At 47.4% G+C, this 14,644-nt stretch overlaps 2 protein-coding genes across 3 annotated transcripts in view; one reads left to right on the top strand and one right to left on the bottom strand.

Annotated features, from left to right (window-relative positions):
- Window positions 1–259: 259 nt before the first annotated feature.
- On the top strand, window positions 260–10,712 carry PRR33 (proline rich 33). Of its 2 annotated transcripts, none has more exons than XM_086613355.1 (2): window positions 260–284; window positions 9,082–10,712. In XM_086613355.1, the coding sequence occupies exons 1-2, from the start codon at window positions 260–262 to the stop codon at window positions 10,710–10,712; spliced, it is 1,656 nt and encodes a 551-aa protein (XP_086469481.1). The 2 variants fall into 2 exon arrangements, with proteins under 2 accessions (XP_086469481.1, XP_086469482.1); XM_086613356.1 differs by lacking the exon at window positions 260–284 and adding an exon at window positions 1,611–1,629.
- Window positions 4,148–14,644, bottom strand: part of LSP1 (lymphocyte specific protein 1) — a 50,863-nt gene continuing 40,366 nt past the window's right edge. The window contains 1 exon segment of the mRNA XM_009981159.2: window positions 4,148–5,478. The gene's annotated coding sequence lies outside the window, so the exon portion shown is untranslated.

Genomic DNA, 14,644 nt, shown 5'->3' with positions numbered 1-14,644 from the left:
CTTGATAGCCCTTCTTCATGCTAATTTTAGTTAATGGAACTTTTCGTGCTTTCAAAAAGGAGTCATTTTATTTTTGAGAAAGTTCTTGTACTATTGGCTACTGTAAATACTCTTTTCCTTCTGATATTTTGAACTTACCTACAGGGCTCTAAAAGTTGTGAGAAAACAGCACCTGAAATGATCTCAAAGGAACGATGACCTGTTAATTTTGTAAACCAAACCAAGTAACATGATGCACCCAACATGCAAGTGATTACAGATGGAAACAAATTCCACACCAGTAAGTACTGAATTTCACCTTTCTTGAGTTAATATTGATTCCTGATTTTTGTGGTAGACTGTTGCTCCATCACTCAGCAGTTTGCTTAGGGAGATGTGCTTGCTCCCTGCTTTAAATATCTAAGACACAATCCCTGCGGGATTCAGGAGATCCTCCTTGGACTCTCTAGATCTAAGCTAGATGTCTCTCAAGATAAGGGATCGGGCTGGACAACTCGAGACATAGCCGGGGGCTCATCCTCAGGCTATTCACACCTAAATGGACGAGATAGAGAGGACAAAGCCTGAGCAGCAAGATGGGAGCTAGGATGAGTGCCTGGAGCTGCTGGTTTTGGCTGTCTCCAGAGCAGGTGAGCAAGGCAAGAGACCAGCCAAGGTGCTCAAAGCAGCCACCCACAGCCTCTCCATAACCTTGAGGAAGGACTACCTAGCCAACCAAACACCTTGCTGCTTTCATGCTTTAAAATGCTCGCTCATATAAATCCCAACAATATTTTCCCCTTGCTTTGCTTCAACCTCCCCTAGTTCTTCCCATCACCCTGAAAAGCCCCAAGCCCATGACACTTTTTTTCCTATTTATTTGAAGGATGAAGAGTACACATCTTTAGCATTGCTAAACCACTATTAGTTAGAGTTATTGTGAAGAGATTAAGCACCTTTCTGAAATTTACGATCTAAATCAGATTGTTCAACTGCAACCAAAATCCTCAGGAGACCCAATGCAAAATCTCAGGGAAATCACTTGTGGTCCATCTCATTATCAGGATCCTTGTAACAGGTCCAATGTTTCTGAAGCAAATTCTAGCTCCAATTGCTCTTCTTGTCACTGTCAGATCCATTCTTTACCTGCTTCAAAATATATGTATATATCATGCAGCATTAGAGAAAGTGTGTTGAGCTGGCAAAAGTTACCAATAGACCAACCTCAGAGCCTTGTTCAGTAGCGTATCAGCTGTCACCTCATTATTTATAGCTGCCCCGCTTTTTGAGCTTGTTTATTTTCCTTCCCTAAGGTGGTGGTGGTGGGAGGGGAAGCTCTGACACTCAGGCCCAGGTGTCCCTGAGTCTGACCTTTCCTTCAAAGAGCAGAAACTGCAGATACATTTCAAGGAAGAAAGTCATTTGGAAACTTTAGACCCTCGTGTCCACCACCTCACCAGAGGCCCAGTGCAAAGGTGCAAGCAAGGGTTGAGCAGATCTGCTAATTAGCCAGCTCATGAACATAAGGATGGTCATAAAAATGAGCCTATAATTATTTTATAGGTGGAAAGAGAACCAGATGAAGTCTAGTCCCCAGTCTTGAGGCAGAACACATGCTATACAAAGAAACAATGTTTAAAACAGACTTGAGTTTCCCCATCAGCTAAGTTTTCCCCAAGTTTAAATAATGCTCGTTTATGGCCTGCAGGAAATCATCACTGTGACGGTCACAGGCCGTGTTTCTCAATCCCATCTCACATACACTCATGTAGAGTCACCTGTTAAAACTTGTTGGAAAAAAGGCAGCCCTGAAGCCTTGCTACGTAAAGACAAGCAGCCTCTTTCAGTATTACTGTAGCCCCGAAAGATTCATGGAAGAGTAGATGCTGTACAAAAGGACATTCCCCTTCTGCATAATCTAAACGTACGGGTGAGGGAAAGAAGAAATTGGCGAGAAGCAACACCTCGAGGTGTGCCTCAAGGTCAGAGCACTGAGAGCCCACATGGGGCTTCAAGCCCCTCTCATTGGGCACTGTTGACCTGCTGAGAGGACAGTAATTTGGGATGGCATGGCAGAACAGGGAGCACAGGCAGCCAAGATACAGGGACCGGGAAAGCATTGCTTTTCTCCACAAGTCCTGTAGCAAGACACTCCCAACGCCTCAGTTTGTCCTTGTTACACTTAAAGTGCCACAGTCTCAGGAGAAGATCAAGCCAAGATTTTTTTAGAATCACTCTCAAGAGATGTCAATGCCGAAAAAAAAACCCAACAAAACCACACCAAAAAACCAACAAAAACCCAGGGAGTAGTCAGCTACTGAATAAGACCAGACCAGTAATTGCTATAGAGAGGCACAGCCAGCTCTCCTTTACTCAGTCAAGCAGGATGAGTCCCCAGGAGCACTCTTCACATCCCAGGGAGAGCAGAGGTCCCAGTGACACGGAGATACACAGGAGAGCTGGGAGCAGGCTGACTTTGCAAAGGTTGCAGCATAACTCCACCACCATGTACAGTGGTTTCTCCAAAACCAAATTGGGGAATTGCAAATTTGCCTGCAGGAGCTTTTCATTTTAGCAAGAGACGAGCAGCAGCACTTCACTGAGGCCACATTTTCTTCTGAAGTGAGCAACAAACCCAGCCACAACACCTCGTGCTTGCTGCCACGGGGAGGAATGAGTCTTCATTCCCTCTTGGCATTGCCCAAGATACACACCCAGAGCACCTGGGCTGCAGCATACCTTTTTTTTGGAGGGGTCTTTCACCATTCTGGTAACTCTGCTGCCACCACCACCTGCACACCATGTTACTTTGGGAGAAGAAACAGCACTACTGTAAAGCTAATTTAATTGTGGAAAAATTTCCCCTGGCAGATATAGGTACCTCATAAAGAGCTACATACATCTGCTCCAAGCCAGGTCTTTCCCTGGTTTTTCACCACCATTAGGACTTCTCTGGTCTCCCCAGAGAGTTTCCACATGACCTGCTCACTTCTGTGCTGCAGCCAGAACCTGAATTACAGCAGTTGTTTCTGTTGAAGCCACATCTAGGTCCACATGGGCTGTAAGTGGGGAAAACATGCCCTGCAAATTAAGCCTCCTTAGAGAACGAATCTCACATGAGCAGCCTTTGGGGGCCTTTTCTGCCCTTTCCAAGCTGTCAGGGCACAGGAATAGCAACAGGAGAAGCTTCTGGCCATCCTTTCCACCAGCCAACTGCAGAACACAGCTGAAAAATTGGTGCAGCCTGCTTGCACATGTGCAAGGGCACAGTAGCACTACTTTCACCTCACACCAGGACATCTCTATACACCCCCTTGCTACTGCTCTAGCCTCACTCAAAAATTCCAGCATGGCAGAGGAAGGGCTGAAGGGAGGAAGACTGGGCCAGATGGTGTCCGTGCTCCCCAGTGCTCTCTGAGGAACATAGACTCCTTGAATTCCTACCTCCAGGAGGAGCTGAAGCAGAGAATGGAGAGGACAAGGGTGTCAATAAGCAGAACAATGACAGCAAGAAGTGATCTCCGACAACTCTTCTGTTCCTAACACTTTAGGAAAGCATAGGTAAGGATAACACCAACTATTTGTTGTCTCTACACCATAGAAATGTTATTACGTGGAAGGTCACCTCAATAAAAAGGTTTTTCAGTAGGTGGTTCCAGATAGGGTAGCCAGCTCATTAGAGTGCTGAGTTCCTGTACAGATAGCTGTATTGACCTCATCTCAGCTGCATAAGCAGGCTATAAAAGATTATTTTTTATAGCTGACATTGCCACTGATGTTGGTTGAAGCCTGTGACGCTGCTCAGGTCTATTAGTTGGAGAGCTAAGCTCTCTGCTTCTCCTGGCTGAGCACTCCATAGGAAGGCTTCGGCATGCTGCTCCACCTCTCACCCAAACGCCACTCATTCCCATTTTACAGTCAATTACCCCCAATAACAATGAAGAATGCAGGAAGATGACAAGTATCTCCTGAATGGGGCAGGCACACGTAAAGTCCTTTTCCTGCATACACTAAGCTCCTTTTCTTCTTGTCACTCAGCCTGATATTTCTTCTCCTCCACTCTCCGCTCAAGCAGAGAGCTGCAAGGTCTTGGAAAACTGCTTTGCTGCAGGAACTCCTGTATCAACAAAATCCTCAGAGTCGCCACTGTTACAACATCTTCCTCAAATTTTATTAAATGCTTACAAAAAAGAATCCAGGACACAAATTTAAGCAGAAAGCAAACCAATGCAGGAAGAGAGAGAAGCTGCCTTCCCTCTAGGAGAGCAGAAACGAGTTGCAAAATTATGTTGACAAGGGAAGAGAGCAGGAGTAAAACTTTAAAGAAGGGATGGGGAACATGCTAACACCATGAAGTATGAAGATGTGGGAGAGCTCAGAAACAGCCCTGGGAGCTGATTTACAGACCTCAGGTCCAAGGTCAGAGTGTCACTCTTTAGGAGTCGTTTCCCCATGTTCACAGCAAGCCCTGGCCTCCCCAAACAACTCATTGGGATGCCTTTTCACTGAGGCAGCTTCCAGCATAAGAGAAGCAGCCATTGCCCAGATATCTCGTCCACCTCCAGGAGCGTAGCAGGCAGGTTATCTATGCACCCACCACCTCTGACATTCGGAATTGTTTCAGTCACTGGCACTGGAGGCCACAGGTTAGAGAACAAGCAAATTTCTTCCCAAAGAAGGGAGATAATGCCAGTGATCAGCACTCCTCACCTGGGAAAGGAGACTTCCAACCCACGTTAGACAGGGAGAGGAAGGCAGCAGCTATTCGAAACAAAGCTGCTATTGCCACTGTCAAGATGGAAAAGTGGCAGGAACATTCTGGCATGGGTATGTAACTGTGATTACAGGATGATCTGGGGAAAAAAAACCACACATGACTATGTTGAGCATGATTTGATGTAGAGAGTAGATGGAAGTCCCTCACAGCAGATGTTGCAGAGGGACAGAGGCTGCATTGTAAACAGGGGAAGGCTTTACCCACAGCTGGCACCAAGAAGGTGACAAGCGGTCCTGGCAGTCTCCTCACACTCAGGATCTGCCCATTGCCCTCCTTTCAAGCGCAGATTCTTTTATCAGGTTTCTGTTGAGCTCCCTCTCTCCCACCATGAGCCACAACAGTAGAAATTCTTCATCATGTAGCAAAAGCCCTGCCAGCTCAGCAGGGCAGCAGATCCCTCTCTTCCAACACTTGAGAAAGAATGGAAGGAGCAGAGCTGCAGTCTCCCATCTCCATAGCAAAGCCAGATTAGAAAAAAAAATAAAAAGAAGCCATAGAGTCACATAGAAGGTTTAAACAGGGATGGGTTTTGCCAGCTGATCTAGTTCCTTTCATCCAACCGGACGCAGCATTGGGTATTGCTCACACTCCGAGGGGAGTCAGGCTGTATTGAAGTAGACTGACATCAGGCAGGAGGAGAAGAGAAACATCCTTCAGTTATCTTCTGTGGAGCAGAGGAAATAGTGGCATTGAGGGCCGCATTGAGCCAGGACCAAGCTCAGCTGCAAGACAAGAAAACAAGTTTATGCACACCATTTGGCCTGCCACGAACAATACCCTGGGCTGTAGAGGGACAGCATCTTGTCTAGCAATTACAGGTGGTTTTCTCCCACCCATCTCCACAAAACCCACTCCATAAAGCTTCAGCACTCCAGGACAGCCAACTGTGCTATGTGCCCGTGGCAGAGCAGATACCGAGGGCTGCACACCCGGCAGAGGTCACAACTGCCCAGGCAGAGGGAAGGATGTGCTCCTGCCCAGCTGTCTCCTCCCAAGGAGGAGATTAGCAGGTTTTCTTCAAGCCCAAGAAAGCCACTAAAGCAGAGAGCATGTTCCTACAGCCCCCGGCAGCCAGAGCTCTCCACTTGGGACCATCTGCAGCAGTATCGGGTTCCTGCAGCTCTCGATCTGCTCCACGCACGACAGCTGGTGCAGCCGAGGGACTCCAGCACACAAATGACTTTTCCATCACATGATAAATGACTCCTCCATGCTAACACTCTCCTCATCCTTCCCAGTTTGGAATGACTGCAGATGGAGCAGAGTCCTGGAGAACAGTTGGGGTTCAATAGTGGGTGACCTCCTCTCCACCCACAGGCACTCAACCAGCAACAGGGAAACTTAACCCTTTGAAAGCCTCTTGACTCCGCTTCTAGCTCAATTTCTTTCCAGCTTACCACAAACCCGCCCAAGTTTCTCAGGCAGTATTTTCCCTGTTGTCCCTGGGTTTTCAGCTCTGGCCTTTCTGCTGGCAATGAAGCAATTCCATCTGTCTCTTTGCTTTTGCTTCATTACACAGCAAAGGGAAAGACACTCACAAATCTTGCTTGTTGCAGAATTTCTCCTGAGTGCACAAATCGCTGAAGGAGATTCAAAGCCAGGCGTGACAGGGAAGGCAAATAAATTAAGAGCTTATTTCCTTTTGCTGTCTCTTAGCATCTCTCTGCCTCACTAGCCAAACACACAGACCCTGGAACAGTCACATGCCATGGAAGTTACTACCCACAAGGTCTCGAAGATGCAGAGCACAGCAGGTTTCAAGTCAGATGGGATGCTGAAATAGTAGCAAGAGTGATTTTAAGAGCACAGACTATTGAAAAAGACCACAAATCTTGAGGTTATAGGGCACAGAGCAGTCTCTAACTTCGGGAACAAAGGGAAAGTTTTTCTGGTCCATGCAGATTATATCTAAACTTCCCACTCCAAGAACCTCCATCCCCCCCTCAGTAGCATCTGGCAGTTTGCAGTAAATCCCAGGCAAGATCCTCCTCTGACCATGTGAGAAGCTGCATTTTTCTGGGGTGCAGCAGTCTGTAGGACAAGGAAAACACTCAAAGAGCTGATCAGTGATTCGGAAGTTCATTCACTGCCCTGCCTTTTTAGTATTCCCAGTCCAAACCAACCTGAACCAGGTCAACCTTCTAATTCTGGTTTACCAGTGCTGCTAGACTACGGTTCATCCTGTAGTACAGGCTGTCCATGGGACCACATTAAACAGGAGCAGATGAAATCATTCCACAATCAATCCTAACGTCAGATGCGTATACTAGCTCACCTCGCAGCAGATAAAAATCACCCAAGCAATTACCAATTGCTACACAAACAGAACAAGAGTAGTGTTGCATGAGGGTGAGTATACACCTCTGCAACTGCACCATTTTGGCTTTCTGACCCAGAAGAATCCAGAATATCCACAGGGCTGGGGGAGAAAGCAGGTATATGATGAAAGAATGGGGTCTCAGCCTTTTTTTGGCTGGTGCAGGTTTGTTTCTAAGAGTAGCTCTTGGAATAGACCAAGTCCTGGTCCCAGCCTTGTGCCTAAGGCATGATAAGCCACTGGGAATGCCCAACAGCTGTCACCTCCAGCTGGCACAAATCTCCTCCAAGCCCCTCACCAAGACAGTGGGAGGTTTCTCATGCCTGCAGATAAAATAAATGCACCAGTTGGTAGCAGCATATAATTTGCCAGACACTGCCCAGACCCTGCCCACCACAGCCTCTACTCTGGAGGACAGCTCGTCCACCATTGCAAGGGCTGAACTTTGAAGGCTTTGTTCCCCACATGTCACCTCTTCAGTTCTTTCATTTGCTGCTGTGGGTTTTTTTTTTTTTGAAGAGTCATCCTTTCCCCCATCCACAACCGGTTTTGGCAGATACCCCACCTGCTTGCTCAGTACAGATGAGCTTCCCAGCCCAGTTCTGACAGCAGCACTGCAAGCCCAGAGACACCACTGAGCACTCAAGCACAATTAGCTGTTCTGCGCTTTTCAGAGTTTTATTCAGGGTCATTTTTGCACACAGCAGGTATCGCACTACACAACCAAACACTAACCAGAGTGGGTTGGGAGCCACCAGGAACCGAGCAGAGCGCCTCTGGGTAATCCTGACACCACTCCACCTTGTCTTCCTCATTTCAGGATGCTCAGTTGCATCCAGGACCAGGTATTAAGGGGCTCAGTGATTTATGCCTCATTTCATAGCAAAACTCAGCAAACTCTGTGCTGAGAGCGAGCCAGGGCAGAGTTAGATTTCTTTTTCGGGGCTGCCAAAGAGTCACAGCAGGTCAGAGGCTGGGTGCTTGGTATTCCTCAGCCTTGCTCAGGGAGAGAAAGAGGAGAAAGATAAAACTAGTCTCAGTTCTATCTCCAACACAGACCCTTAGATCAACTGCAGGAAATCTAACTGGTGCTCACCAGAAAGAAGAGGAGATTTTGGCGAGTTAGCAACAGAGAGCAGGAAGAACCATTGTGCATCCCCCCCAGGAGCAGCCCAGTGCTGGCCAAAGGGGGTCCAGCTGCAATTGCCATTGGGGATCAGACCCAGCTCAGACCACAACCCATTTCTGTTTCACTGAAGAATGGGTGATTCTTCAGTGATTTCCACAAGGAAAGACAGTGGCAATGGTCCCCAGGGGAAAGAGAAAACCAGGTTTTATTTTAAATTGAGGGCAGAAGGAGAGGGTTGCCACTGTGCTTAACGCAGGGAAGAAACCCCGGCCAGAGTCAGTGTTGTGACAAAGCACTCTTATCAGATGAACACAGCTTTTACGTTCTGCATTTCACAGGGATGTCATTCTGACAGCTGAAATCAATCAAGGTCAGTTGACTTTGACACAAATGACACATTAGTTTATGGCTGTTGTGTTGTACTTCACATTGTATCAGAGTATTAAGAACTGCAATTTGGAAAGCCATGAGACATTCCCAATCAGTGCCTCTGGAGAATGTTTCAAAGCTTCAAAGTTTCAGACCTGCTCTGTTTCTCCTGACATTTCCTTCCAAATCCTGTTAGGACTTGCCAAGACACGAACATCTGGGGTCTCCAGGAGTTCTCACTGGATTTTGCTCTAACACTAGGCACAGGAGGGCTCCAGGTTTGGCAATGAAGCTTTCCCTTGTACATCTCTTGCCCTGCCATACACTCACAACTGGCTGAGGCTACCTTGGGAGACTAAGGAAGCCAAGACTGATGCTCTTCCCCCACAATACTGACTACATGCCGATAGCTTTTGGAGAGAGGAAGAGGAGGCCTTATGTACGAATACTTCAGTCTATCCCAGGGTTAAGCCCACACCAACTCTAAGTTTTGTCTTTTCTTCCAGACAGCAATGCTGATAACAGTATCATCCTCCATCCAGCCTGCTCCCATCCGCCAACACCTTTCTCCCCCTCCTACCCTACCAAAGCCCCGGAAGGACAACCTGCGGCTCCAGCGGCTGCTGAAGAAGGCAGCCAAGAAAAACGCCGTCCTAGCTTCAGAGCAAGCCAAGTCTTTTCGGTCCAGCCTCTCACCTGTGGACGAGGCTAGCTCTGACCTAGAGCACAATGAAAGCGTTCCCCCAGCAGAAACCCCTGAAACCACAGCACCCCCCTCCACCATCCTCCCAACTCATCTCTCCATCAAGCCCATCACCCACCGTGTCCCCTCCCCTTTCCAAAAGAGCAAGCCTTTCACACTGAAGGTCACTGAGCAGAGGCGCATTGCTGAACACGTCAGGCTTACAACCTCCTCGGCCATGCCCATGCTACAAAAGCCAAGTGCTCCTGAGACTGCACAGCAGTCTGAAGGCACAGATACCCATCTTTCCTCTCCAGGTGACCCTTCCATATTTGTTTTCCCCCAGCCTCCTCCTTCCAGTGCACCCAGTAAAGAAAAGGCACCTGAGGTGACCTATGTCACCAAGGTGCATACTTATTTCCACAGTGTTAAGCCACCTAGGGCTAAGACGCCCACATCAAATCAGACTCAAGCAACCATCAGCCACAAAGACAAAAGGCCACCTTCTCCAGCAGCTGAAATGAGCCACTCTGAACCATCTCCAGGACAGATATCTGCCCCGCTTGATGACAGCAAGGCCATGGCTCCCACACTGGAGTCTCCCCTCCTTTCTGCTGCTGAGGCAGAACCTCCTAAGGAGCCCAAGCCTGCTTCTAGTGAAGAGTCCATCGAGGCCCCTTCACCCAAGGCCAACACCTCCGATATCCATGCCAATAAGACTACGACCCAGAGAAGTGACATGGAAACATCTGGATCAGAGAGAGCACCTGAATTACCCAAGCAAGATCGTGACATCCTAAAACCATCAACACCCAGCACTCCTTGGAGGCAAGCACACCCAGAGACAGCAACCCCAGCACAAGCTGACAGTACAGGGGCCACCTCCACAGACACCAAGGCAGAACATGTCATTCAACCTCATTTGACCCCCAGCTTACCAAACACCAGCCCTCCCCTCAAAGCTGAGCCAGCACTACCATCAGTAGAGGCAGCAAGACCTCCAGGAGCCAGTGCTGGTGGCTGGCATCGTCTCAAGAAGCATTTGATGGTGCAGCCAGAAGAATCCAACTTCCCAGAGCCTGAGCCAGAAAAGCTGGGACAGAAGGAAGGGAGCAAGGAAGACAGCTCTCGAGCAGTCATCAGTCAAGACCACAGGCTGTTTAAATCAAGGGCCACGAGAATGTGGGATGCAATTTTATATCAGATGACAGTCAACAAAGAGAGGAAGCAGCAAGCAGAAGAGAAGAAGCTGCGGAAGGAAGAAAGCTTCTTTCTTCCCCGTCGCTTACCTATCTTTTTATATAAGCCACGCTTCGATGCCCGGAAACTGAAGGAGCTGGCTGCCAAACCCATGACAAAGATCACCACCATGTTTGAGGTGGGCCGGTTTAGACCCAAAGTGGCTGAGGAGCACAGCAAGAGCTTTAACAGAACAGCATCAGGATGGTCAGCCAACTGAAGCCAGGCTGCTCCACCAGGCCCACATCTCTGGAGGTTCCCAGGGCACCAAGCAAGAAAGCACCTATATCTAAGTTTACTGCCAAACAGAGCCAAGTGTAAGGAAAAAATAAAATGAAATAAAATCCCTCCAAGCCAGCAGCCTCATGCTGTGGGTGTAAAGGTTACTCTCCATATGTATGTAAGCTTAAATGCATAACATACCACATCCACAGGTCATGAGCCAGGAAAACAAACACACATTTGTTTTAGAAAGAGCCAACAAGCAGCACTGTATGCAGTAACAGGGGGAAGAGTGGAGAGGCACACAGTGAAGAGGACAAATTGCCTGTAGAAAAAGTCCAGTTTAGCAGAGGGGGATGGAATCCGAATTTATTTTATTGTGTTTAAGACCAAGAGAAATCCTAGAAATAAAAGCAGCTGTAGATGAGACAACATGAAGGAATCTGGGTTGCTCCACATCTCCTCTAGGGATTCTTAGAAACTCAACTCAAAGAGGGTACATATGTCTTTAGCTTGTCCACTGAAAGTGCTGTGGAGCACAACTTCTCACACCTGTTTGCTGAGAACAAGGTAGAAACTCATCCTTTCACCCAAGGGACAGAGTAAGATACTCATCATAGCAGTTCCCCTGCCTAAAACACTAGACATCATCATCTGATTTCCTCCTAGGTCAACCTACTAAGTCATGGCACACAGAAGACTAATTTTGTTGCAGTAATCAAGTTCTGTTATGTATTTTACCGTGCTTTTTTGGTTACAGCTAGGGGTTAGTGTTTTCATGATAACTGGCAAGAGTCTACTTCAGCATGGGGGTATCCAACTTGTGCTTAACAAGGTGCTGCTTTCTGGGGGTTCCTGCTAACCACATGTAGTCTCATTTTCAGAGGCAACATCACAGTTGCATACCTACCGGTGCCTGATGTCCTGAAAAAAGGGTATTTAAAATAAAATTCCCAACTCTGTCCATGCACAGAGACAACTGTGTTTTCCAGCATTAGTCACCCTTTGCATCTCCATCACCACCAAGCTCATGAGCATGAAAGCCAGAGATCAGCTATTTCTGTTTCTCAAGGGACATTGTCATATGCTGGGATATTCCTACACAGCTAATATAGGATGGCTATGTTTAGCCCAAATAGGAAACTTGAGATATAGTTCTTTACATTCTCTTCGTGTGCAGAGGATATAGAGCTGACCAAAGTTTCCCCAAGTCAAACTGCAAATAGACTTAGAAACAAAACGAAGAGCCCCTTTTGCCTTTTTTAAGTCTTCCAATTTTGCAATGATGCTATCAGAAGAGCTCACTTATAATCAATCACTGACATTTTCACTTTGCTGGACTTTTCTGTTTTATAATCTGTTCCCTATTCCAAGGGAAAAAAAGAGAAGGAAGATTAATCCAAGTATCTCAACTTTGGATTTCTCTGACCTCCAGTTTTCCAGGAAAAAGCTGAAAAGAGGTAGGTTGGAAATGCACCAGGAATCACGAGCAGATCCCAGGTAAGCCTTGGCAGGATAATTCAACAAGCTGCAAGAGAAGGCTATCGAGAAAGATCCGCACAGCAACACAAAATCAAAGAGAATGCAGCTCAAGACGTGTAGAATGCCTAATGCAGATAAAGATGACCTTACCACACAGCGATAAAACAGCACCTTACTGTATCACAGATATTCGGATGTGTATGCACAAGAATTTGCATTCACAAGATCCACTTGTGCTTCCAAGCATGAAGCAGAACAGCCAATATTGATTACGCTTGGGAGGGTAAGTGAACTTGGCCAGAGAAGGCTGTTTCAGAAGCAATTGTGCTTTAGTCCACTTTGTCCTGCAGTGAAGACAATCACCCAGGACAAACCAGCGACTCTCATATACAGCGATGGGGAAAAGATTATAGCTTGCATCTGCTGGGCTTCCCACCAGGCTGCATCCACAACCCAGCCCCTCTGCACAGGGATGGAGGGTGAAGAATCACCGGTGGGGAGAGCGATGCCCGCAGTGGGAAGCGGAGGAACGCAGGTCTAGCTGCATGGTTTAGCTCTCCTGCCCCAAGAGTGAAGGGCAGAGGCATACAGCAGGCACGGTGAGTCCTGCAGAAACAGACCTTGGCACGAGAGCCTTGCAGAGGAGAGAACGGATGCCCGGAGGTGAGAGGAGATTCCCACGAGTGGTTCTGCACTAGGAACCATGGCAGCATGTCCCAGCTTGGACCACCAGGCTGTGCAGGGGAAGGAGAACACCACTGGACACAGAGTTTGGTTGTTTTTCAACGGCAAACAGCCTCAGGCAGTTGGTAAGGGCCCAAATTGCCACTGACAAAAACTCTTGCTCCACAGCCTGCTCAGAGGTCCTGCAGCTCAGGAAGGGTGGGAAGGAGGAAAACACCGTACCTGTGCTCAAGCAGCTAGGAAGCTGATAAGGTGGCATTGAATGAGTGACACGGGTGAGCCAGAAGGGTTTAGGATCAAGGCAGCAACTATGAAGGGATCTGGCAAGTAGGGGAAAAGGATGAACATAGTTCCAGTGGTTGGAGAAGAGCTGGGGAGCAGTGATCTCTCAGCACACAAAACAGTTGGCTAAAAACCCAAGAACAGAAATAAGCCAAAGATCATCTAAAGATAAGATCGTCCAAGCTATCACAGTCATTTTGCTATTCACAGTCAAAAAAAACTTCCTTGTGAATGAGCCCATGGGGCAACAGTGCTGTACAGCGGTTGCCTGGAGTACTGGGTGGATCCTAGAGGACATCCTGTGACAGCCACTGGCCTTTCAAGAAATGATGCTGGAAGAAGATCAGAGCTGAGGGCACTTTCCTTTGAGCTGCCTGCAGAAGCTCAGGTAGGGCAAACAAAACCTGCTGACAACCCAGCAAAACCTGTTCACTATAAAGAACTGAAGCCCAGTAGGATCCCATCTGGTGCATCAAAACAGACTTCAGGAAAAGAAGAGGATTGATCAAAGAAGAGACTTTAAAATAGGTTTCTGAAAGCCACAGGCAGAGAATTTGAGGATACAAGTCCGGCAGGCTCCTTTACATCTGAAAACAGAGCTTTGGGCAAGCTTGGCTTTGTACTGCTGCCCATCTCAAAGTGGCACTCAGGAGAGTTTCTCTTCTAAATGGGCACCACAAAAGGAAAAACAACCTCAGACAAAACAATATGCTACACTCAGAAGTCAGCTCCTTGGGCAGGAGGGGTGGAGGGAGGAACACAGCCCCCAGAAGAATTCAGAAACAAAAGGTGTTTTGTAGCAGACAGAGCTATTTATAAGCTTGGCTATGAAATAAAGCTTCTTTTTTATAGTAGGAAATAAGAGAATGAGCTTGTTTTCACCCCCGAAAACTTCCTCTTCTCTCCCAGTGCCAGATGCTGCCTGGTTGGATCCAGTCAGTTATCATTTCCCTTTATGCCACTCCTCCTTATTGCCACAACCCTCTACTGTCATCCACTCAAGATGACACCAGGATATTTATTAAAATAAACACAATATGAGCATGAGATCCAAAGACGGTTTCAAGAGGGCACAGAGGCAGCAACCTTGCTCTGCCTTCTCCCTTGCTACACGTCAGAGGACAATCCTTTCTGCTCTGTCAGGCTACCCAGCGCAGCAGAAGTTCATGTCCTCCCTACTACAAGCCTATTATGGACTGGTTCCAAGAGGTTACTGAAATCATTAAAAGTTTTTCCCCTGATTAATTCAGTAAATCACAGAATGAGACTCCAGAAGCATCTGAATTTCAGGAGCACCCCATGCTCAGCCAGAATGACCTCCAGCTATCATCTTCTTGCAACATAAGAGAGCATAAGAAAAAAACAGCAGATAGGCTCTTCCTTTGAACTAGCGAAGGCAAGCACATTTTCACCCAAACAGCGGTAGCTCAGGGACTTATTCCACAGATTAAACTAACACAGGTATCCAGCTTCCTCGCAGCA

This window comes from Tauraco erythrolophus, chromosome 6 (assembly GCF_009769465.1).
Source record: "Tauraco erythrolophus isolate bTauEry1 chromosome 6, bTauEry1.pri, whole genome shotgun sequence".
Classification (NCBI taxonomy): Eukaryota; Metazoa; Chordata; class Aves; order Musophagiformes; family Musophagidae; genus Tauraco; species Tauraco erythrolophus.
The sequence above is the reverse complement of the archived record's forward strand: the minus strand, read 5'-3'. Positions and strand labels throughout refer to the sequence as shown.